Raw genomic sequence first — 23500 nt, 5'->3', positions numbered from 1 at the left:
AGCAATCATCCAACAAGTAAATTTCACGGTCTTGATATACGGCTCGTGCCAAATTGATTCTGCTTTGCTGTGCTTCACTTAAATTGGTTCCTCTATCAGCGACGATAAAACCGTCTCCGCCTTGAAGACATTGACCTTGAGATATCGCTCTTCATCATAATTTTCTCCAAATAAAATATTTTGCTTAATCGTGGACGGAAAAAGCCACGGTTGTTGAGAGGCATAAGACACTCTACCACTGATGCTCAAGCTTCCTGTAATTGGCTGATACTCCTGCAACATAACTTGCAAGAGCAAACTTTTTCCACTCCCAGTAGGTTCAGTTAAGACAGTCAATCCATTCTCAAGTTTCAAGTTGACATTATCAAACATTTTCTTTTCCTTGAGGTGCACGTATAAGTCTGTTGCAATAATTTTTACACGGAGAACGTTGTCGTTATGTTTTAACGGCGATTGTGCATCTACAGTTCTAAGAATATTTTGAATTCTTTCCAACACGTTACTAACTTTACTATTTTGTGCATTCCTCTTGGAATGGTGAGTTTTAAGGGATGACTTAATCCCTCCAAACTAGTTAGCAAGAAGAATATTGTCTCGATCTTGATTTGCATTCCAAGCCACCTTGAACTAATTGCCAAGACATAGTATGCAGCGTTGAGCACTAATGCGGACAGCATGAATTTGGCAACAAGTAATAAGTATGTTTTGTACACGAGACCAACTTCATGTCTGCAGAAAGAAAATAGTGTGAATGTAGTGACCAAATCATGCTTTATCTAAATCTGATAAGTATACAACGACTAATAAAAAGTGACAAAATTACAGAAAGAGTGAATTTGTACAATATCTGCTAAAAATGGAAGAGTAGATCAATCATTTCCTTACTTTCTAATTTTGGAGACTTTTGCTTTGTAACTCTCTACCCAAATGTAAGATTTTATTAGCGTGATACCGTCGATCATCTCTTTGGTTGCTTGATATCTCTGGTCGGTTGTCTTTAGTGTTTTTATTTTTAATGCAGCCAATTTTTTTGCCAGAAACACTGCAAGAACTGATTAATAAATTGTTGTAATATTTAAGCCATTTACCTTGAATTAATATAGTGAAGCAAAAAATGCCAAGCAGAACGGCAACCAGTGAGCCAACTTCCAAGTAAATTAGATAGCATGTAACGAAAAACAGAATAGAATCGCACCACAGCAGAGTTGAATATAAGACAGAATTATCAAATTCATTCACATATCAGAGTCATTATTTCACCGACGGAGAGATCATCGCGTTGAGACAAATTTATTTTTAACATTTTTCGGTAAATCAAAGATGTTATTTTGATTCCAAACGTCTCAAGGCTCAGATGAAAGTTATCCAAATACATGAATTCAATAAACTGAACAATTATAAACGCTGCTCCGATCATACAGGCTTCAGGTTTGGTCAGATTGTTGTGGTTTGGTGTAAAATACGATATAAAATATTTTATGATTTTCGGTCTCACAATTCTACAAAGGAAGATTTGTACTTCATTGCAATTTTTTGTCAGACTTACATAGTTGTCATTAGAATTAATTGACTGACTACAAGAATCATGTACTGTCTTCCGAAACAACTTAATAAGAGATGAAACATCGATGGTTCTTTTTCAAGTCTTTGATTTTCCCATTGTGCTTCAATTTATCTTCCAATGTCCGTGATTTATGTGATGGAAGTACTTCATAAAGCTCTTCTTCGTCTAAGTGTTTTTTGGCTCTTTTTGCGAAGAGTTTTGTTGTGTGTCTAGATTTTCAACAAAATTCTACTTCGAATCAATCATGCCGTCCAGTACTTACAGAAAGAGGAGAGTTAAAAAGAAATTCGTTTTCTCCTTTGGATTTATCTTTCTTTCTTTTGAATTGCACTAGTAAATCAAGTATGACTTAGCTTTTTGTACGATATTCCAAAAGTTTTCCAAAATGTCCTTGGCTTTATTTTATTGTCTGGTGATAAATTCTAATTTAAGCGACGTATACTAAAAAGTCTGGAAGCACTTAAATATTTTGAAACCGGTAGATAATTTGAGTGTGATAACGGTGCAGTAGGTACTTATAATATAGAATAAATTAAAAAGTATAATTCTAATGTTTTATTTGTGCACTGATACATTAATCTAGTAAACCAAACCCGAACAAAAAAAAAAAACGCTTCCCGAAAACTAAAAATCTACTCTATCACCCTGGCCTTGATCGTCACGGGGCGGTCGACGTCTCTGGAGATCTGGACGTTCCTCGGGCCCACGGTGGACGACGAAATCCGGGCGTGGAATCCGACTCCACACTCCGGGGTTTGGTTCTCCGCGGAGCTTCCCTCGGGGATCCGTAAATCCGCTCCTCGGCGTCTGGGGTTGGACTTCCTGGACTCTCCTTCCAGCCTCACCCTCTTCGGACCCTCGACGTCTCCAAATCCTTTCCTCGCCGCTCATCCACTCGCCCTTTCCGCCTCCTTCACAGACCGGCACCGATCCTAACACCAACCAAGACAAAAGCTCCAAGACCTCTCCTTAAATCAGCACTGGCTCCTCTCTTTTATAGTTTCGCCCCTCTCAATTCGGATTTTTATCATTTTCGGCGTTAAATGGACTTGCCGCGAGTCGTGCGCACTGTGATCGGACGATCGTGGAATTCTTGCATTTTTTAAAATGCAACAACACCTACACACATGCACACAAGTACGGTTTCCTTGTTAATTCGAACGTGAGTAGTAAGAAATGTACACAAAGTTTAAAGACGTATAATAGATCTAAGGTTTAATATTGCAACGTAGAATTTAAAAAATTGAGATGTATCATGTAAAAAGAGAAGCTTGTGAAAGAACAAAACCAACATGTGCTGCCGATATATCTAAAAAACCAATCTTTACAGGAAGATACACAAAAATATATAGAAAAATTTATACCCTCGTCATTAAATTCAGTTATATTTTCTGATATGCATCTGTCCTCTCTTCATCTAACTACTATCGCGGCCAAAAAATAGTAGGACAATACGTTACTGTAGACACTTCTAAAACTCATTCAAACTCATTCATTTTGGAAGTGTCTACAGTAACGTATTGTCATACTATTTTTTGGCCGCCATAGTATGTATATAACTATTAGCTCCATCGTGTAAGGAGGTTTTATATAAAAACAGCTCTAATCTCTGATTATTTACGGTCATGTTGTTATCAGCACCTCTAATATATTTTGGATTTTGCGTAGTCAGGATCACTAACTTGTCTTTTAAAAATCCTTTCATACATTTTTCAAAAACGTGATCCGCAACAAGAACGTCTAAATTGGATAAGCTGTCATTCAATAAATAAATTTCACTATCTCGATAAACGGCACGGGCCAAATTTATTCTGCTCTGCTGTCCTTTGCTTAAATTAACTCCTCTCTCAGCGACGAAAAATCCATCACCTCCTCGAAGACACTCTAAATCCTGTGCAAGGGCACACACTTGCAAGACATTTCGATATCGCTCTTCGTCATAATTCGCACCAAACATAATATTTTGTTTAATAGTTGATGGAAAAAGCCATGATTGTTGAGATGCGAAAGAAATTCTGCCATTTACGTACAGATTTCCCGAAACTGGTTGATGCTCCTGCATTATAACGTTTAACAAAAAACTCTTTCCGCTTGCCACGGACCCTGTTACGACATTGAGGCCATTATCAATTTTTAAATTGATCTTTTCAAATATTGTATGGTTTCCAACACACACGTCCACGTTTGATAATTTTATTTCTGAAGGAAAATTATTTTTATTTTCTCGTTTACTTTGCATTTCTGAATCTGCATTTTGAAGGAATCTTTCAATTCTCTTTAAAACTGCTATTAGCTTTACCACTTCATGCATTCCTTTTGGAATCAGTATTTTGAAAGCCGCCCATAATGTGTCGAGGGTGTTCATCAGAAAAAATATTGTTTCAACTTTGATTTCCTTTCCAAACCAAATTTAACTAATCATAAAAGTATAACAAGCCAGTGTTAAAATAGATGTCGAAATGGTATACTTGGCAATCAGTAATAAATTTGTTTTATATTTGAGACATACTTCTTCCCTAGATGAGGGAAGAAAAGAAATTACAGTTAAATAATTCAAATTAATTGTATTAAGAAAACGACAATGTTTGCCGTTTCAGTTTGTAAATTTGTGTTAGGATAAAAAACAAAGAAGGAAATCGTGCTGAAAACAGCCACAGCCTAAAACTGTGTCAGAACAAAATTCTGAACAATCCTAAATAATATCCAAAAGATGTGGATAATACCAACAATGAACAATACACTTATACTATAGTTCATTTCAGAAATATATGCAGTGACGTCACGTTTGAATCAAGAAGTCGACATGCCGTTCGTTCGTATTTGACATTTGACAGCAAGACATAATGAGTTGTTTATGTTACCACCATTGTCAAGAAATTATAGTATTTTCTAGTGTTGGGCATAATCGACATATTTTGATAATCGAATGAATCGAAATAATCGCTTTGAATAATGAAAATATCATTCGACTCTCCTATTATGGATGATGCGTATGCACAGTTGTGCATTTATTTCGAATTTCTTACGCCGCGTCGAGTCAGACGCACGTCAATAGTTCTATGTTACTCAAATCGTACGATTGGAAGTGAGATACATAGAGCGACCATCTTAATAGCGCACGTAGCAGAGGCAACGAACTTGTTTGACATGTGTTGAAAGGAGATAGCTGCATACACGTAGTTCGTGTTATAAACTGATACAACTGCATATATTTTAAAAATAGACTATACATTTCGTGTATCAGTGAGCTAATTTCGGAATTGACTAAAAGAAGCACTCAGGGTTACTGTCGAAGTTAACGTCACTTGAAAGGTACTTAGAGTGTTAAGGTTTTTATCAGTAAATCGGAATGTTTTTTGGCGTTGCTATGTAAAATGTTTGAAATCGTAGAAGGACAGTAATATCGTTGCAACAATTTGAGGAATTTTCCGAATGACCAAGGTGACTGAAATTCTATTGTGATTTTGTACTTACTTCCTTATTTTTGAAACTTTCTTCCTATACAGGGTGTCTCAAAAATGGCGCCCAATCTCTTGAGGGGTTAAACTATTTGAAGAGTTGAGTTCAATTTCGTTATGAATTTTTTTTTCCTTTGACTATTTTCTAAGTTATACACATTTTAAAATAAGCAAATTTGGCAACATCGGTTGGTATGCACAATCAACTAAACCAATTCTGTTTTGATGTCAATGTTGCCACTGTTATTTTAGCGTATTTTGGTAGGTCATTACTCTAAAAAGAATTACTTCGGTGTTGTTCCACTACCTAAAGGAGTCTTGGAAAAAGTAACATTGTAAAGTAACTTATATCTCAGCTGTAAAATTTGGTAATAAAGGAGATACATCTCTATGAAATTACCATATTTAAGAGCAAGTTATACAAAATCTGTTGGTCCGATCAAATTTTGAATTGAGATTTACCTTCCCAGACTTCTATTCTTTAAGACCCTTAGGAGATTGGGCGCGATTTTTGAGACACCCTGTATTTGTCGCCCCAAAGGTAGAATTTGATCAAAGTTATTGCGTCCAACATATCTTTGGTTGCTTGATATCTCTGATCCGTTTTCTTCAAACTTTTTATCTTTAGCGAGGCTAATATTTTGGCTAATACAACTAAAGGAAAAGGATTGCACATTGTGATATCAAGTTTTTACGATTTACCTTGAATCGAAATCATGATGCAAAATATGAGCAGAAGAATTAAAACCAACACACCAATTTCCATGTACACCACATAGCAGGTGATCAAAAATCGCAAAGAATCACACCACATGACGGTAGGATATAAAACGTAAATATCGAATTCGTTTACATCTCTTGAAGTCAAAGTAATAATCTTGCCAATCGTTGTATCTCCAAGTTGGGACAAATTTAATTTTAATACTTTTCTGTAAATCAAAGATGTTAAGGCGGACCGCATTTTCACTCCGAATGTTTCAAGTCTCAGATAAAAATTTTCGGTGTATACAAATCCAATAAACTGAACTATAACATATGAAACTCCAAGAAACCATGCTTCGGATTTAGTAAAGTTGTTGTGGTTAGTTGTGAAGTATGATACAAAATTTTTCACAATTCTTGGTCGATAAATTCTACAAAAGACGTAAACTAATAATTCATTGGAATATTTCACATCAAAATACGTGATCATTATTGGGATGATTTGAGAAACAATGATTAACATGTGTTGTTTTCCAAAGCAACTCCAGAGAAGCAAAAATAATGATGGTTTACTATTAAGCCTCTGGTTATCCCATTTTCTCTCTAACTGATTTCCCAATTTCTGCGATTCGTAAGACGAAAGTACTTCATATATGTCAGCTTCTTGAATCTCTTTTTTAATACCACTCGTGAAAAGTTTTCGCATGTAATTAAATTTTAATACATATTTAAATTCCAAAGTGTTGAGAACTTATACAAAAAAGAAGCCTAAGAACAAATTTGTTTTTTCTTCTGGATTGATAGTTCTGGGTTTTGGTTTTTGGTAGTCTATTTTGACAGAGCCCTTTAAACTATTTATTCGTTAGTGCTTATTCACAATGGACATAAGACATAAGAAATACATAAGAAATACATAAGAGATACCTAAGAATAATTTGTAAATTTGGGCAATTGGAAAATAATTTATGTGTTCATATAACTCGAATATGATTCTTCATGCCTTTTTGTACACAACAATAATGTTCACTGAGGGTACTTCTCATATGTTTCGTAAAAATTAATATGTAGTATATCCACTGCATGTATCATGAATTTCTTATGCCTTATGTCAAGCTTATGTCCATTGTGAATAAGCACTTATGTATTGTTTATAATTCTTCACAAGTAGCAAAAGTCACTAAACAGGAATAATGAAACCCATAGAACCATCATAATTAGAAAAAGCTCTTTGTTATCTACGACTGTGTGGATAAGGTGTATTTACGTTATTCATTTGCGTTAGGAAATGAAGGTAATTATTTCACTAATTAATTAATTTATGTGGCAACTGTGTGGGTGGGGTAGAGTTATAACCTAATAAGAAGCTGTAGCATATTCCGTTTTAATGCGATCTACAACTTTAAAATAATACCTAAAAGTATTTCATTTGCTTCAAAAATTATGCACTTCCAAGGAATCTTTCAATTCATACAAATACACAAATAAAATGATAACGAGGACAAAAATACCTAACAGAATGAATTAGGAAATATAATATGAAAATATAGGTATTGTGTTAAGATTTTTTTATTTATTATCAATTTATACTTAGATAAATTCAACAGTGCCCCTTCCACGCATAAACCCATATAATCCCGTGAGATCAAAAAAAAAATTAGAGTTGGCTGTGACCAAAAATTTCGTTTGGCAATTCGTTAAAATTGCCAAATTATCAGATGACAGTCTTAAAAGTTAGGTTAGTGATTTTGAGAACGTTGAAATCTTGATTTTCATAAAGGTGTCCATTATGTGTGACCTGTGGGTTGTGAAAGAATAATGAGGAGCTCCAATCGTATTTACGAACTAGAGTAAATTTTCGAAATGTCTGCCTTCAGCTTCCAAACATAATGCTACTCTCCTCGCTTCATGTTTTCAATGACCTTCGCAAAGTCGGGACATCAATTAAATTGCAGTTATCAGTAATTACTTGCATTAATTCGGGAATTGTGCCAGGCCTGTTTTTGAACACGTTGTTTTTCACGTATGGAAAAACAAAATAATCAAAGCAAGTTGTTGGTAAGTGCCTTGAAAGTCCGGAATGACAGTTACTATTGTAATTAATGACATCTGATGACATTTGAATTAAATTTTTACGTGCTGCCAACTGAAGTGTATTAATCATGGCCGTCTCGATTTTTTTTATTTTCGATCGCACGGTATAATTTAAAGTAATAGTAATGACCTAGAGGTATTTCATCTGGTTTATAATAAAAAATATTTTCAAAGTTGTAATACATGAATTAACATAACAAGAGCCTTGAGTCTTACGGTTCCTTCAAAATTTACATATATTTTTTATGCATACTATAAAATAATCCATCCCGGTCACTTAACAAAACAGATGGATAATCAAATTCAACAATATTACCCTTATCCAAAACCATCACCTTGTCAAATTCAAGAATATAATCTAGTTTGTGTGTTATCATTATGACCGTACAACAAGAAAATTCTTCTCGTACTATTTGATGTATCATCTGTTCAGTTTCTTGATCCAGATTTGCTGTTACTTCATCCATGATTATGATTTTATTTTTACGAACAATAGCTCTTGCCATACAAAGAAGTTGTTTCTGGCTCAAGCTTACATTCACATCAACATTGTTGATTTTGTGGTTTAGATCAGGAAACAGCTCATCCAAATTGACTGCTTTGATTGCGTTCCAGATTTCGTCGTCTCTATATTTTCCCCCAAGATCAATATTTTCACGAATTGTTCCCGTGAGTAAAACAGGATCTTGAGAAACTACTGCAATATTTGATCTGAGAGTGTCTAAAGGAAGAGTTGTGATGTCGACTCCGTCCACTAAAATATTTCCTTCGAACTTGTGCAGTCGTAGGATTGTAGAAATTATGGATGATTTCCCAGCTGCTGTTCTGCCGACAATGGCGATCTTCTGGTGTGGTTTAATAGTAAAATTTAGATCATGCAACACATAACTGTCGCAGGTGTTGTATGAAAAATAAACATTGCTGAAATTTATTGTTCCTTGTTGGGGCCAACCTTCGACGGCGATACCATCTATAGGTTCCAATTTCTGGCTAAAATATTCTAAAATTCGTTCTACAGCCGTCATTTCAGTTTGAAGTTTTGTGATCCTGCGGGATCCCATGTCTAGGCCTTTTTTAAATAGGTTTAATTGTGATAGAATGAAACCGACCTCTACAGCTGAGATGTCTAGAAAAAAAAATTGTAGACGTCTATATTTCAATTGAAGCAGTACTTTTTATACCATGGCTATTAATCAAGAACAACAATATTATTAAAATTGTAAACAATGAAAAATAAATATCAAAGAGGAAAATGAAAGCTCTGTACCAACAGTTATACAGATACGACGCAGAAGTATACAAATCGTTGTGTCTGTCAAATTCGTCGATTAAAATTTGTTCTGCATTTGCGGATCTTATTGTTGGTAACCCCTCAGCAGTGGCATTTACATGACCAAGTAATGAGCAGCGAGCTGAAATTACAACGTAACAAAGAAAAATTACCTCTAGGAACTTACTGGAAATTTCTAGTCGCTTTAGAGTTGTTCCAAGTTTCAAACAAAATATAGATGTCACCAGAGGAAGTATGCAAAATGCGAACGAAGCCATCAGAAATGTCATATTTACTGTACCCACCAGAATTATGATTCCCACTATATCTGCAATTGCCTAAACTCATATTAATAGAAAAGCGACAGAAATAAAATCTTACTTCCAAAGCAAGGTACAATGAATAAGGAACCTTTTCATCGAGGTACAATAAATCCTCAGAAAATCGATTTAAAATGTGACCCAAATAGTGGTTGCGAAAAAATTCCATAGGAGCTTTCGTAACTTTTTCCATAAGTAGAGAGTGAAAATTTATTGAAGCTTTCCTGGCCAGTAAAAAATATACGGCACCTTTTAGAAATGTCATTATTGATTGAATTCCCAAAGCAACTGGAAATAAATAAGTCATTTGTAGACGTACTTCAATAGCACTTTTATAATATTCATTGGCTGTGGTGTTGTAATTTGTACAATTAATTATTTGCTGCTCGGTGTTAATCCTAGAAGAATACGTTTGAACAATTGCTAAAAATAATACCAAACGGACCAGTTGTTTTCTAGCTTCTTCATAGCGCTTTTGTAAAACTGAACCACACCAAATACAATACAAATTGTTATAAACATACGGAGTCCACCACTGTGTTCGATATATTTCTTAAAACTCTTCAGTTTCACATTTCCCGATTCCAACTTTTCTTCGTATATATTTTTTTCGATTGCTCTTCCTGCAATTAAAGTTGATGTTTCTAGAAAGTCTTCTTCAATTACATTTTCTGGTACGCGTTCTTCTTTCCATTCAACTGTACAAGTAGTACAATTGTCTTTGAAAGAGGTTTTATTTGAAACTTGCTGTAGCCTCTGATTATTTACAATTATGGTGTGATCTACACCTCTAATATATTTTGGGTTCTGCGTAGTCAAGATCACTAATTTTTCTTTTAAAAATCCTTTGATGCATTTTTCAAAGATATAGTCCCCAACAAAAACATCTAAATTAGACAAACAGTCATCCAACAAGTAAATATCACAGTCTCTATAAACAGCACGGGCCAAATTAATTCTGCTTTGCTGCCCTTTGCTTAAATTAATTCCTCTGTCAGCAACGATGAAACCATCTCCTCCTTGAACACATTGTATATCCTGAACGAGAGCGCACACTTGGAGAACCTTCAAATATCGCTTTTCATCATAATTCGCTCCAAACAAAATATTTTGTTTAATAGTTGATGGAAAAAGCCATGGTTCTTGAGAGGCATAAGAAATTTTACCATTTATGTTCAAATTTCCTTCAACTAACTGGTACTCTTGCATTATGACGTGCAACAACAAACTCTTTCCACTTGCCATAGGCCCAGTTAGAACCATGAGTCCACTATTTATTTTGAAATTTATGTTTTCAATAATTTTACGGTTTCCAACGTGCACATCTAAGTTTGATAATTTAATTTCTATAGGAACATTATTTTTATTTTTTCGTTTAAGATGTTGTTGTGAATTTAAACTTATAAGGAATCTTCCAATTCTTTTTAAAACCGCCGTCATTTTTACCAATTCATGCATTCCTCTTGGGATAAGCATTTTAAAAGCTGTCGTTAATGGTTGAATGGTGCTCATCAAGAAAAATATTGTCTCGACTTTGACTTGGTTTCCAAACCAGATTAAACTAATTATGAAAATATAACAAGCAGTGCTCAAAACGACTTCCGAAAGGGTATATTTGGCAACTAGTAATAAATAAATATTGTATATAAGACACACTTCATCCCTGAAAATGGAGAAAAAAATTCAGAAAAACATTTACTGTAGATTGTTACAAATGTAGTGGGTTGGCACTCCCGAGTAATCGGTACTCCTAGTCATTTGTCAAAGACTTGTCTGTTGATTCGCTTGCTAGATTAAGATTCTAGGTGTACAATGATTTATTTTGAATTTTGAACTGTCATATTTGAATTTGGCAGTCAAATGTACCAACATAAAATCGTAAATGTGTTGCCAACCGAACAAAAATAATTTGTATCGTTAAAAGTCACCCGGTAAGTAAATTAAAAATGGCACAAATAATTATCAAGTTTTTTATGTAAAATCCTTGTCGATGAAAATTGTTACAGAAACAATGATTAACAAAAGTTTAAATACAGCGTGTTATTAAAATGCGTTAAGAAAATTTAAACGGTGATAGAACTCATCAAAACAAATTACTTTTCTATTTACCATTTTTTCGAAAACTCAAATTTATGTTCGAATTTATTTTCATCGTATTCCGTGTCATCGAGTCGTTTATGGATGGGACGGTAAAAGAACAACGGCTTCGTACGAAAAACGTTAACGCAAAAAAAGTACATACGGCAAAAACCCAGGCGGATAGGTTTTGCAAAAACTTACTGTCACAATTTAGTCACGTCCTTCACTTGCATGCGGCCGTGTTTACAATTTATTAGAAAGTGAATTTCCCGTAATTATCGTTAAAAATTGTGAAGTACACTAATCCGGAGTTAACAGACATGGTCGCATGGTGCTGATGCAATCAGGCGTTTGTATGTACGTAGGTACATGAAGAGATTTCCCAGTCGCCAAGTTCCCTGTCCACGTACCTTTGTGAATGCTGTCTAGCATTTAAGGGATCATGTCCTGTCCTGTTGACGAAGAACCGAAGGTTAGTTGCCGACGACTTGCATTAGGAATTGACATTTCCATTTTGACATTTTGTCAATGGCTTCTTCAATAGGTCGTAATTGACCAGTTTTATCGCCAGCTCGTTCACCGGACTTAAACCCTTGTGACTTTTTTTATGGGGCCATTTAAAACAGATTGTGTATGAGACTCCAGTTGACACTGAGACAATTCGATAAACTTCTGACATGTTGATGAGAACTCAAGCTTCTGTGGCTCGAAGGGCACACAAGAACGTACATCGATTACGGAGGGCGTCATTTCGAACATTTAATTTAAAGGTTAGTGCCCTTGATCAAGTGTGGTGCGTAACTTCAATGTCACTCTCACTTACTATGAATAAAGAATTGGTTTTTGCTTGACTATCTAAGTTTTTATCTTTTTTCGCTTTTAATGTACGCGCGGAGACATTGGCGGGTACTACATACAATTTACGATCAAACTAATTAAAATTTTATCTGGGTTTAGAAATATTTTTCGAAAAAATGGTAAATAGAAAAGTAATTTGTTTTGATGAGTTCTATCACCGTTTAAATTTTCTTAACGAATTTCAATAACATACTGTATAAATAACTAAATACATCTTCTCAGTTTGCGAAGAATATCACATTTTCATCAAAGTAAAGCCTTAAGTAAATATGACTTAAAATTGATAGTACCCGTAGTACCTACCTACCTTTCATCAGTGCTCTTTAACATTATTTAATGCTACCACGTGCAATTTCTTAGAAGATACATTTATTTTATTAAAAAAAAAGGGTTCAATACTTGCATGATTTTTTACGGTTTACTTACTTCCTTATTTTTGAAACTTTCTTTCTATAATTATCGCCCCAAAGATAGCATTTTATCAAAGTTATAGCGTCTAACATTTCTTTGGTTTGTTGATATCTTTGATCCGTTTTCTTTAAAGTTCTGACTTTTAACGAAGCCAACATTTTGGCTAATACAACTAAAGAAAAAGTATTAAAAAATGTGTCATCAAGTTTTTACGATTTACCTTGAATCGAAATGATAAAGCAAAATATGCCAACGAGAGATAACACCAACACACCGACTTCCGTGTACACCACATAGCATGTGATTAAAAATCGCAGAGATTCGCACCACAAGGCTGTTTGATAGTAAACGTAAACGTCAAATTCATTAACGTCTCTAGTTATCAAGGCGATGATTTTGCCGACTGATGTATCTCCAAGTTGCGACAAATTTAATTTTAGCACTTTTCTGTAAATCATAGCTGTTAAAGCTGTCCGTATTTTGATTCCGAGTATTTCAAGACTCTGATTAAGATTAGCGATATATATAAAGTCAATAAACTGAACAATAACAAATGAAACTCCAAGAAACCATGCTTCGGATTTAGTAAAGTTGTTGTGGTTAGTTGTGAAGTATGATACAAAATTTTTCACAATTCTTGGTCGATAAATTCTACAAAAGACGTAAACTAATAATTCATTAGAATATTTCACATCAGAATACGTGGTCATTATTGGGATGATTTGAGAAACAGCGATTAACATGTATTGTTTTCCAAAGCAACCCCATAGAAGCGAAAATAATGATGATTTATTTTTAAGTGTCTGGTTATCCCATTTTTTCTCTAACTGATTTCCCAATTTCTGCGATTTGTAAGACGAAAGTACTTCATATATGTCAGCTTCTCTAAATTCTTTTTTGAATCCAGTCGCGAAGAGTTTTCTTACGTAGCTGAATTTTAATAAAAAAGTTAAATTCCAACGTATTGTGAAATGCGTTACTTACACGAAAAAGAATCCAAGGAAGAAGTTTGTTTTTTCTTTTGGATTAATAGTTCTCGGTTTTGGTTTTCGATAGTCCATTTCCACACAGTCTTCTAAGCTGCTAAAACTTCACACTAATTCTTATTTTAAACTATTCGTCATGTTTTATTTATCAATTTGACACCGATAGCCAAAAGACCGAATAATTATTGCACCGTTAGAACCACTAAAAGCAAAAAATTACCACATTTAAAATTATTCCGAAAACTTACAGATTTATTGAGAATAATTCAATAATTCAAAGATAACCTAAATAATGCCGATAAAAACACATTAGCAGAAGATAGCAGTCAACAGTATTCTGCTGCCAACATTTTAACTACCAATATTTATTTTATTCTATAATGTTACTATGCTAATAACTTGCGTAAAGATACATTTAACAGCACTAGTGTTGTAAAGAACATCTTAACATAGCGAAACTTTATTAGTATTTAATCACATACATAACACGTTTTAAGACATACATAAAACTATTTCGGTACGTATCCTGAACTATTACGCTTCATAAAAGACTTGACTAGTAACATGGTCTTCACTATAGATATTTTTGTTCAAACTGAAGACCACTCATACTTCTTGGACTAAATAGAAAACCATGATCAATTCAATCTGAAAAACACTCAGTTCAAGACTCACCGATTCAGAAACGCATGCTAAATTACATCCTCATCAATTTTGTCAACACCATTAATATACAAAAACCATATACGCCAAAATGTGGGCAAGGAAAATAATAATTGACCTGTTTCGGGATTTTTACAAAAATCGCCTACGTCCAAGTTGCGAATTTTATTCCAGTTATACATACAAAATAAGAACCAATAAGAAGTTACAACAAAATATGTGAAATATTAAAGGCTGATCGTAGTTAATACATGTCTAAATATGTAACGACTACACCAGTAACAGTAGGCAACAAGTGGGATATAGGCATTTTATCTGTAATCACACTTTTATTTGAATAAAAATTCGATGCATTTTAAGTAGCAACATGTATTGCTTGTTTACAAATAAAGGATGTTTTTTTTTTAATTTGGCGTCGAAGTTGGCGTTGGGGAGTCGATTGAGAACGCACCACTAGTGTAAAAGCGTAAGATTTAAACAGCTGATCCGTGATTTGTTATCCGTATAGTGCATTAACAATCGACAATTCCACGCCAACTTTAATACCGAATTTTAAAAAACACTCGATATAGTACAACGTACAATGTCGATATGGACTGTTAGTTGGTTGTAATGACCATACATAAGTACATAGATGTACTTAGTAAATTTGGAAGTTATGTAACTTTTTTGAACATTTTATAAAATAACCCATTCTGATTATTTAACAAGACAGATGGGCGATCAAATTCAACAATGCTACCACCATTCAAAACCATCACCTGTTTGTTTCGGTTTTAGATAATGGATGATTATTATTATTATACACTGCCAATATTTGTCTACTCTATAAACTTGCATAAGATTTAAATGTTTTATTAACTTACTTTTTTTTATCGGTAAAAACTCTAAGTAATGTACATGATAACACACTAAATGTAGACTGTTACTATCGTTACTATCGCTGTTTTATCAACAAGTATTTTAGAAACAAGAACATAAAATCGTGATATCAAAATTTGCATTTTGTCCTTGTTTGTCATTACTTTTACAATATGTAAACTAGGTGCCCCAAAATTCGCGGAACAACTCAATGGGGCAATGTCAACTCATGTTAAAAAATAATGAGAAAAATAATTAAAAAATTCTATACCTAATAGATTTGAAAATATGGGGCTCAAAAGGTGCAGCTTTGATCTCGTTTGTTTTAAATATTAAAAAAGATTTTGACTATTTGTCTTTTACTAGCCAGTGGGATAATAATTCTAAATGATTGTGATCAGGTTTGCAATTATTTACTTCATTATTTCCAGCATTTCCAAAAAGTGATTTTGATTTTACGTCGGTTTTACCTCAAATAACGTATGACACCATAGCTCTGATTTTTCTTTGTTATTTCCATGGATACAACAAAAATGAAATACCGAGCAATCATTTAAAAAATAAATCGAGTTTGCTTTGGAGCCTATGCTATAGCATGGGTTGCCATAGGTAACACGCCGACTCGATTTATTTTTTAATTGATCGCACCGTATTAGAATATAGTTTGTCTCAATTCTAAATTTCCACCACCTGTTGAATTATGTTGGCAAAATAAAAATATTTCTAAATTGGGGATTCTTATAACCAAAGTTGGCAATGTAATTATTTTATAAACATGATTCGAAAACATTAAAATTAGTTCATAAGTTTATTTTGCTTTTAAAATTTGATTTTCTACCTACTTGCTGCATTTTAAAAAAAAATTTCGTTTTTTCCCTCTATTCTAAAATTTTGATTTGTAAAAACAGAAATTGACAAATAACCTAACAAATGCAATCTAACGCATTTTTCACCAAACAGTGTTGCCGGTTGTATTTCCAACGTAGAATACAGTGTTGATGGAAATTCAGAATTGAGACAGACTATACATAGAATATTTTTAAATGTTGCCACATTTCTTCTACAAAAAAGAAGATTGATTTTTTTAAACATTTTTACCTGATGTTTTAATGACTAGTTAACAGCGTACTGGTAACTTGTTCCGCGAATTTTGTGGTACCCAGTAGATAGAATATGCGGAGTGTATGATCACAATTAAACTCTTGGATAGTATATTATTTTATTAATAACTAATAATAGTAATAATAGGAAGTAAATGTGAAAACAACATTTTATGCAAAATAAGAATTAATAATCAAGTTACAACAAAATATGTAAAATATTAAAAGCTGACCTAAGATAATACATGTCTAAATGTATTCCACGACTGTACCAGTAATAGTTGCTTACGCAACAAGTGGATTTTATCGCCGCATGTCACATTTGCACATCGACGCACAGATTGAGTCGTGCAACCACATTTTTATTTGAACACAAATTCAATGCATTCACAGTGGCAACAGGCGCTGTTTGTTTACAAATATAGTACAGCATACCATGTAAACACAGCCTGTGAGTTGTTATAATGACCGTACATTTTTAAAATCTATTCTACAGACAGTAAATATAATATATTCCCATTAACAATTTGCCCATCACCCACTATCATAATGATCCTTTGCTCTTTCAAACATATAACCTAATATAATTTGGAGTTAATGCACTTTGTAACAATTTCAAAAATATTAAAAAACATGTAATTTATACATAACACCAGAAAAATATTGAAATTTTGGAAGTTATGTAATTTTTTTGTACATTCTGTACAATCATCCATTCTGATTATTTAACAAGACAGTTGGGCGATCAAATTCAACAATGCTACCACCATCCAAAACCATCACCTTGTCGTATTCAAGAACGTAATCTAACTTGTGTGTTATCAAGATTACCGTTCAAGACGCAAATTCTTTTCGTACAATGTTGTGTATCATTATTTCATACTTTTTGTCGACATTTGCTGTCGCTTCATCCATAATGATAATTTTATTATTACAAATGACCGCTCTCACCAGACATAGAAGTTGTTTCTGGCCTAAACTTAAATTCAAATCGGCACTACTAATCCGGTAGTCCAGGTTGGGAAAGAGTTCATCCAAGTTAACAACCCGGACTGCATTCCAGAGTTCATGGTCTGTATATTTTCCGGTCAGATCAATATTTTCCCGCACTGTTCCCATAAACAGAACAGGATGCTGAGGAATAACGGAAATATTAGCTCTGACAGTGTCTAAGGGAAGAGTTGTGATGTCGACTCCATCTATAAATATTTTGCCTTCAAATTTGTGCAGTCGCAGAATCGTGGAAATTATCGACGATTTCCCAGCAGCAGTTCTGCCTACAATGGCAACCGTCTCCTGAGGTTCAACCGTAAAATTTAAATCACGCAGAACGAAGTCTTCACGGTTGTACGAAAGGCTCACATTGTCGAACTTGATTTGGTGTTGTTGGGGCCAGTGTTCAACCGCGACTTCACCTTTATATTCTAACTTCTGTGTAGTATATTCTAGAATTCGTTCGACTGCTATCATTTCAACTTCCACTTGCTATTTCAAATCCACCGTGGAAGATAGTAAGCTGCGTAAGAACAAGACCAACATGTGCAGCGGAAATATCTGAAACAATTATTAGTCTGTTGCAAAACATTGGTCATCAATGATCAAGACAACAATCACTATAATCGTTGTGAAGATTATAAAAGAGAACTGTTCAATAAAAACTAATGTTCTTAACCAGCACATGTAGAGATAAGACGCAGAAGTGTACAGATCCAGATGTCTGTCGAACTCCATTACTAGAATATTTTGCATATTTGCAGATCTTATTGTCGGCAGTCCTTCAGGAGTAGCACTGATGCGGCCGATCAATGAACTGCGGCCTAGAAAAAGATATTACTGTGTAAAATTTGCAAATGGTCGTTTACTTGAAATTTCCACTCGTTTCAGCGCTCTTCCAGTCCTTAAGATGACGATAGCTGTCAGTAGGGTTAGCATGCAAAACGCCAAGGCAACTACCAGAAATGTTTAGAAAGATATATATCGAGTAAGGGACTATTTCATCTATGTACAATAAATCTTCTGAAAATCTGTTCAAAATATTTCCTACGTAGTGAATGTGAAAAAACTCCAGTGAAGCATCGATATCGGTTGTTGCAAGTGACCGATGGAAATTTATTGAAGCTTTAGCGGCAAGCCGGAAAAATATGGTTCCCTGCAAGAACTTGGTTACTGCAACGATTACTAAAATAAGTGGTAACAAATAAATCATTTTGCTACGCTCCTGGATTGCTTGTTCATAATTTTCTCCTCGGGAATTGTTGTAAGTTTCATAATTTTGGATTTGTTCTTCAATTTTAAGCCTAGAAGGAATCAGATTGATCTAAATTTTAGAGAAATTTGAACATACCAATTATTTTCCAATTTGTGCATACCAATTTTAGAAAAGTGCGCCAGAACGAACACGGTACATACAACAAAAAGTAAAATTAATCCGCCCCCTTTTTGCACATATGCCACATATTTTTGAAAGTTAATTCTTTCGCCTTCTACTGTTTCTTGGTACATATATATTTTTGTCCTCCGATCATACAGGCTTCAGGTTTGGTCAGATTGTCGTGGTTTGGTGTAAAATACGATATAAAATATTTTATGATTTTTGGTCTCAAAATTCTACAAACGACGATTTGTACTATATTGTAATTTTTTGTCAGACTTACATAGTGGTCATTAGAATTAATTGTGTGGCTACGAGAATCATGTACTGTCTTCCAAAACAACTTAATAAGAGACGAAACATCGATGGATCTTTTTCAAGTCTTTGATTTTCCCATTGTGCTTCCAATTTATCTCCTAATGTCTGTGATTTATGTGATGGAAGTACTTCATAAATGTCTCCTTCGTCTAAGTGTTTTTTGGCTCCTTTTACGAAGAGTTTTCTTGTGTGTCTAGATTTTTAACAAAGTTCTACTTCGAATCAATCATGCTGTCCAGTACTTACAGAAAGAGGAGAGTTAGAAAGAAATTCGTTTTCTCCTTTGCATTTATCTTTCTTTCTTTTGGTGTGAAGTAGTCCATTGCTTCACACTCGAATTGCACCAGTAAATCTTAACTTTTTGTACGATATTCCAAAAGTTTTCCAAAATGTCCTTGGCTTTATTTTATTGTCTGGTGATAAATTCTAATTTAAGCGACGTATACTATAAAGTCCGGAAGCACTTAAATATTTTGAAACCGGTAGATAAATTGAGTGTGATAACGGTTCAGTGGGTACTTATAATATAGAATACATTAAAATGTATGATTCTAATGTTTTATTTGTGTACTGATACAATAATCAAGTAAACCAAACCGCAACAAAAAAAAAACGTTCAGTATGAAACGACGCGTTTGCTTCCCGAAAACTAAAAATCTACTCTATCACCCTGACCTTGATCGTCACGGGGCGGTCGACGTCTCTGGAGATCTGGACGTTGCTCGGGCCCACGGTGGACGACGAAATCCGGGCGTGGAATCCGACTCCGCACTCCGGCATTTGGTTCTCCGCGGAGCTTCCTTCGGGGATCCGGAAATCCGCTCCTCGGCGTCTGGGTTTGGACTTCCTGGACTCTCCTTCCAGCCTCACCTTCTTCGGACCCTCGACGTCTCCACACCCTTTCCTCGCCGCTCAACCACTCGCCCTTTCCCTTCCCATCAACCAAGACAAAAGCTCCAAGATCTCTCCTTAAATCCGCACTGGCTCCTCTCTTTTATTGGTTCGCCCCTCTCAATTCTCATTTTTATCATTTTCGGCGTTAAACGGACTCGCCGCGAGTCGTGTGCACCGTGATCGGACGATCGTGGACTACTTGCATACAAGTACGGTTTCCTTGTTAATTCGAACGTGAGTAGTAAGAAATGAACACAAAATTCAAAGACGTAAAATGGATCTAAGATTTAATATTGCAACGTAGAATTAAAAAAATTCAATTAAGATGTATTATAACGAGAATTAGTTATTATAACAAAAGATAAATTACTTATAAAGGAAACTATGTCAAAAGTTAATTGGTGAATTAAAATGTACTAGAAATGGTTAAGAAGATCTCTACAATTTATTCTTTAAGCTGTTAAAATTAAGAGACTTTATTAAACATACTGTAAAATAGTCCGTTCTTGTTGTTTAACAAATTAGATGGACAATCAAATTCAACAATTCTGCCTTTATCCAAAACCATCACTTTGTCACATTCAAGTAAATAATCCAGTGTGTTATCATGATAACTGTACACTGTGAAAATTCCTCTCGAACGATTTTATGTATCATTGCTTCAGCTCCTTGATCCAAATTTGCTGTCACTTCATCCATTATTATAATTTTGTTTTTACGAACAATCGCTCTTGCCAAACAAAAAAGTTGTTTCTGACCCAGGCTTAAATTCACATCAACGCTACTGATTCTGTAATTTAGATCAGGAAATAACATTTCTAAATTTACGGTTCTGAGTGCATTCCAAATGTCATCATCTTGATATTTTCCACTTAAATCAATATTTTCACGAACTGTACCCGTGAACAAAACAAGATCCTGAGAAATAACAGAAATATTAGATCTGAGATTGTCTAACGGAAGAGTTGTGATGTCGACTCCATCTATTGAGATGTTTCCTTGGAATTTGTGCAGTCGAAGAATTGTGGAAATTATCGACGATTTTCCTGCACCCGTTCTTCCGACAATGGCCACGGTTTTGTGAGGTCCAATTGTAAAATTTAAATTAAGTAATACATTATTATCAGCAGAGGAATACGAAAAATAAACATTGCTGAATTTGATTCCTTCTCGCTGAGGCCAACCGTCCATGACAGTACCACTTTTAGGTTCTAATTTCTGTTTGGTGTAATCTAAGATTCGTTCCACTGCTGTCATCTCAGTTTCCAGTTTTGTGATTCTCCGGAATCCGACATCTAAGCTTCTTTTAAAAAGAGAAGCTTGTGAAAGAACAAAACCAACATGTGCTGCCGATATATCTAAAAAACAAATCTTTACAGGAAGATATACAAAAATATATAGAAAACTTTATACCGTCGTCATTAAGTAGAAGAATTATTATAACTCCAGTTGTAAATATTACAAAACAAATGTCTACGATGTAGCTAAGAGCTCTAAACCAGCACAAGTAAAGATAGGATGCAGAAGTGTACAAATCTTGATGTCTGTCAAATTCTTGAATTAAAATGTTTTCTACTCTTGCAGATCTTATTGTTGGGAGACCCTCAGCTGTAGCATTTATAAGACCAAGTAATGAACAGCGAGCTGAAATTAGTCAATTACGAATAATTTTTTAACAAATCAAGCTTACTTGAAATTTCTAGTCGCTTTAATGCTCTTCCAATTTTTAAACAAAATATAGATGTCACCAGAGGAAGTATGCAAAATGCTAATGAAGCCATCAGAAACGTCCCATTTACTGTACCCATCAGAATTATGATTCCCACCATTTCTGCAATTGCCTAAATTGTATACATATATTAATTGAGACGACATTCATGTAGAATCGCACTTCCAAACCAAGATACAGAGAGTAAGGAACCCTTTCATCTATGTATAATAAATCTTCAGAAAATCTGTTTAAAATATGGCCCAAATAGTGATCGCTAAAAAATTCCATAGAAGTATTTAAAACTTTTTACATGAGTAACGTATGAAAATTAATTGAAGCTTTCCTCGCCAGCAAATAGTGCAAGGCACCCTTTAGAAATGTTATTATTGATACTATTCCTAAAGCAACTGGAAATAAATAAATCATTTGCGAACGTTCTTTGATCGCGTTTATATAATTTTCATTTCCTGTAGTATTATAATTTGTGTAATTTATTATTTTTTGCTCCGTGATAATCCTAAAAAGCATAGATTTTACCAGTTCTTAAGAAATTATACTAAACGGACCAATTGTTTTCCAACTTCTTTATACCACTTTTGGAAAACTGAACCACACCAGTCGCAAGACAGATAGCAGTAAACATTATCAACCCACCACCGAGAGTGACATATTTTTTGTAGGTTTTAAATGTAACACTTCCCAATTCTATCTTTTCGTGCTAGATATTTTCTTCGAGTTCTTTCATCTCTGATATCAGATTAAATGTCTCTTGAAAGTCTTTTCCTTCAGTTATATTTTCTGATATGCATCTGTCTTCTCTGTATCTAACTAGATAACTATTAGCTCCATCGTGTAAGGAGGTTTTATTTAAAAGCAGCTCTAATCTCTGATTATTTATGGTCATGTTGTTATCGGCATCTCTAATATATTTTGAATTTTGCGTAGTCAGGATCACTAACTTGTCTTTTAAAAATCCTTTGATACATTTTTCAAAAACGTGATCCGCAACAAGAACGTCTAAATTGGATAAGCTGTCATCCAATAAATAAATTTCACTATCTCGATAAACAGCACGGGCCAAATTTATTCTGCTTTGCTGCCCTTTGCTTAAATTAACTCCTCTGTCGGCGCCGATAAATCCATCACCTCCTCGAAGACACTCTAAATCCTGTGCAAGGGCACACACTTGCAAGACACTTCGATATCGCTCTTCGTCATAATTCGCACCAAACATAATATTTTGTTTAATAGTTGATGGAGAAAGCCATGGTTGTTGAGATGCGAAAGAAATTCTGCCATTTACGTTCAGATTTCCCGCAACTGGTTGATACTCCTGCATTATAACGTGTAACAAAAAGCTCTTTCCGCTTGCCACGGACCCAGTTACGACATTGAGGCCATTATCTATTTTTAAATTGATTTTTTCTAATATTTTATGGTTTCCAACACACACGTCCATGTTTGATAATTTAATTTCTGCAAGAAGATTATTTTTATTTTCTCGATTATTTTTCATTTCTGAATTTACAGTTCTAAGAAATCTTTGAATTCTCTTTAAAACTGCTATAAACTTTATCGTTTCATGCATTCCTCTTGGAATAAGTATTTTAAAAGAATGTGTCAGTGGTTCGAGTGTGCTCAGCAGAAAAAATATAGTCTCAACTTTGACTTGTTTTCCAAACGAAATTTAACTAATTATAAAAATATAACAGGCTGCATTTAAAATGGACTCCGAAATTGTATATTTGGCAATCAGTAATAAATATATTTTGTATATGAGACATACTTCTTCCCTAAACATGGAAAGAATAGGAATTAGGTACTGTGAAATGATTGAAATTCA

At 34.2% G+C, this 23500-nt stretch overlaps 3 protein-coding genes and 1 long non-coding RNA gene across 9 annotated transcripts in view; 1 reads left to right on the top strand and 3 right to left on the bottom strand.

The window, feature by feature from the left end:
- Positions 1 to 13271, bottom strand: part of LOC138130068 (ATP-binding cassette sub-family C member 4-like) — a 105221-nt gene extending 91950 nt beyond the window's left edge. Inside the window, exons 1-7 of one of the 2 annotated variants that reach the window (XR_011159489.1) lie at positions 12974 to 13271; positions 12769 to 12925; positions 9851 to 11068; positions 9467 to 9803; positions 9273 to 9423; positions 8997 to 9227; positions 7644 to 8941 (exon numbers count right to left, since the gene is read on the bottom strand). Coding sequence is in view for 1 of the 2 variants with exons in the window: in XM_069046427.1 (XP_068902528.1) it covers positions 8046 to 8941; positions 8997 to 9227; positions 9273 to 9423; positions 9467 to 9803; positions 9851 to 11068; positions 12769 to 12925; positions 12974 to 13211 (3228 nt within the window). In the remaining variant the exon portion in view is untranslated. Of the gene's footprint in view, positions 1 to 7333; positions 8942 to 8996; positions 9228 to 9272; positions 9424 to 9466; positions 9804 to 9850; positions 11069 to 12768; positions 12926 to 12973 lie in introns of those variants that run through there. The other variant, XM_069046427.1, reaches the window with a different exon arrangement.
- Positions 1 to 23500, top strand: part of LOC138130067 (adenylate cyclase type 6) — a 366957-nt gene that overhangs the window by 221215 nt on the left and 122242 nt on the right. The gene's annotated exons all lie outside the window — the stretch shown is intronic.
- On the bottom strand, positions 13268 to 13891 carry LOC138130072 (uncharacterized). Its single transcript, XR_011159490.1, has 3 exons — positions 13738 to 13891; positions 13456 to 13683; positions 13268 to 13404 (listed from the first exon to the last, which is right to left on the bottom strand). It is a non-coding gene; the product is annotated as an uncharacterized lncRNA (long non-coding RNA).
- On the bottom strand, positions 20223 to 22482 carry LOC138131427 (probable multidrug resistance-associated protein lethal(2)03659). Its single transcript, XM_069048411.1, has 5 exons — positions 22224 to 22482; positions 21838 to 22174; positions 21637 to 21787; positions 21360 to 21590; positions 20223 to 21304 (listed from the first exon to the last, which is right to left on the bottom strand). The coding sequence occupies exons 2-5, from the start codon at positions 21943 to 21945 to the stop codon at positions 20514 to 20516; spliced, it is 1281 nt and encodes a 426-aa protein (XP_068904512.1). The 5' UTR covers positions 21946 to 22174; positions 22224 to 22482; the 3' UTR covers positions 20223 to 20513.

This window comes from Tenebrio molitor, chromosome 5, assembly GCF_963966145.1.
Source record: "Tenebrio molitor chromosome 5, icTenMoli1.1, whole genome shotgun sequence".
In the NCBI taxonomy this organism is placed as follows: Eukaryota; Metazoa; Arthropoda; class Insecta; order Coleoptera; family Tenebrionidae; genus Tenebrio; species Tenebrio molitor.
Note: the sequence above shows the minus strand (reverse complement) of the source record. Positions and strands in the feature narration are given on the sequence as shown.

Excerpts from the sequence above, each read along its gene's own strand:
- LOC138131427 (XM_069048411.1), bottom strand. The coding sequence starts at position 21,945 with ATGGAATTTTTTAGCGATCACTATTTGGGCCATATTTTAAACAGATTT. Across the intron at positions 21,788-21,837 it reads CTCTGTATCTTGGTTTGGAA|GCAATTGCAGAAATGGTGGG; the intron begins GTGCGATTCTAC and ends TATACAATTTAG. Across the intron at positions 21,305-21,359 it reads TCTTCTACTTAATGACGACG|ATATATCGGCAGCACATGTT; the intron begins GTATAAAGTTTT and ends TTTGTTTTTTAG.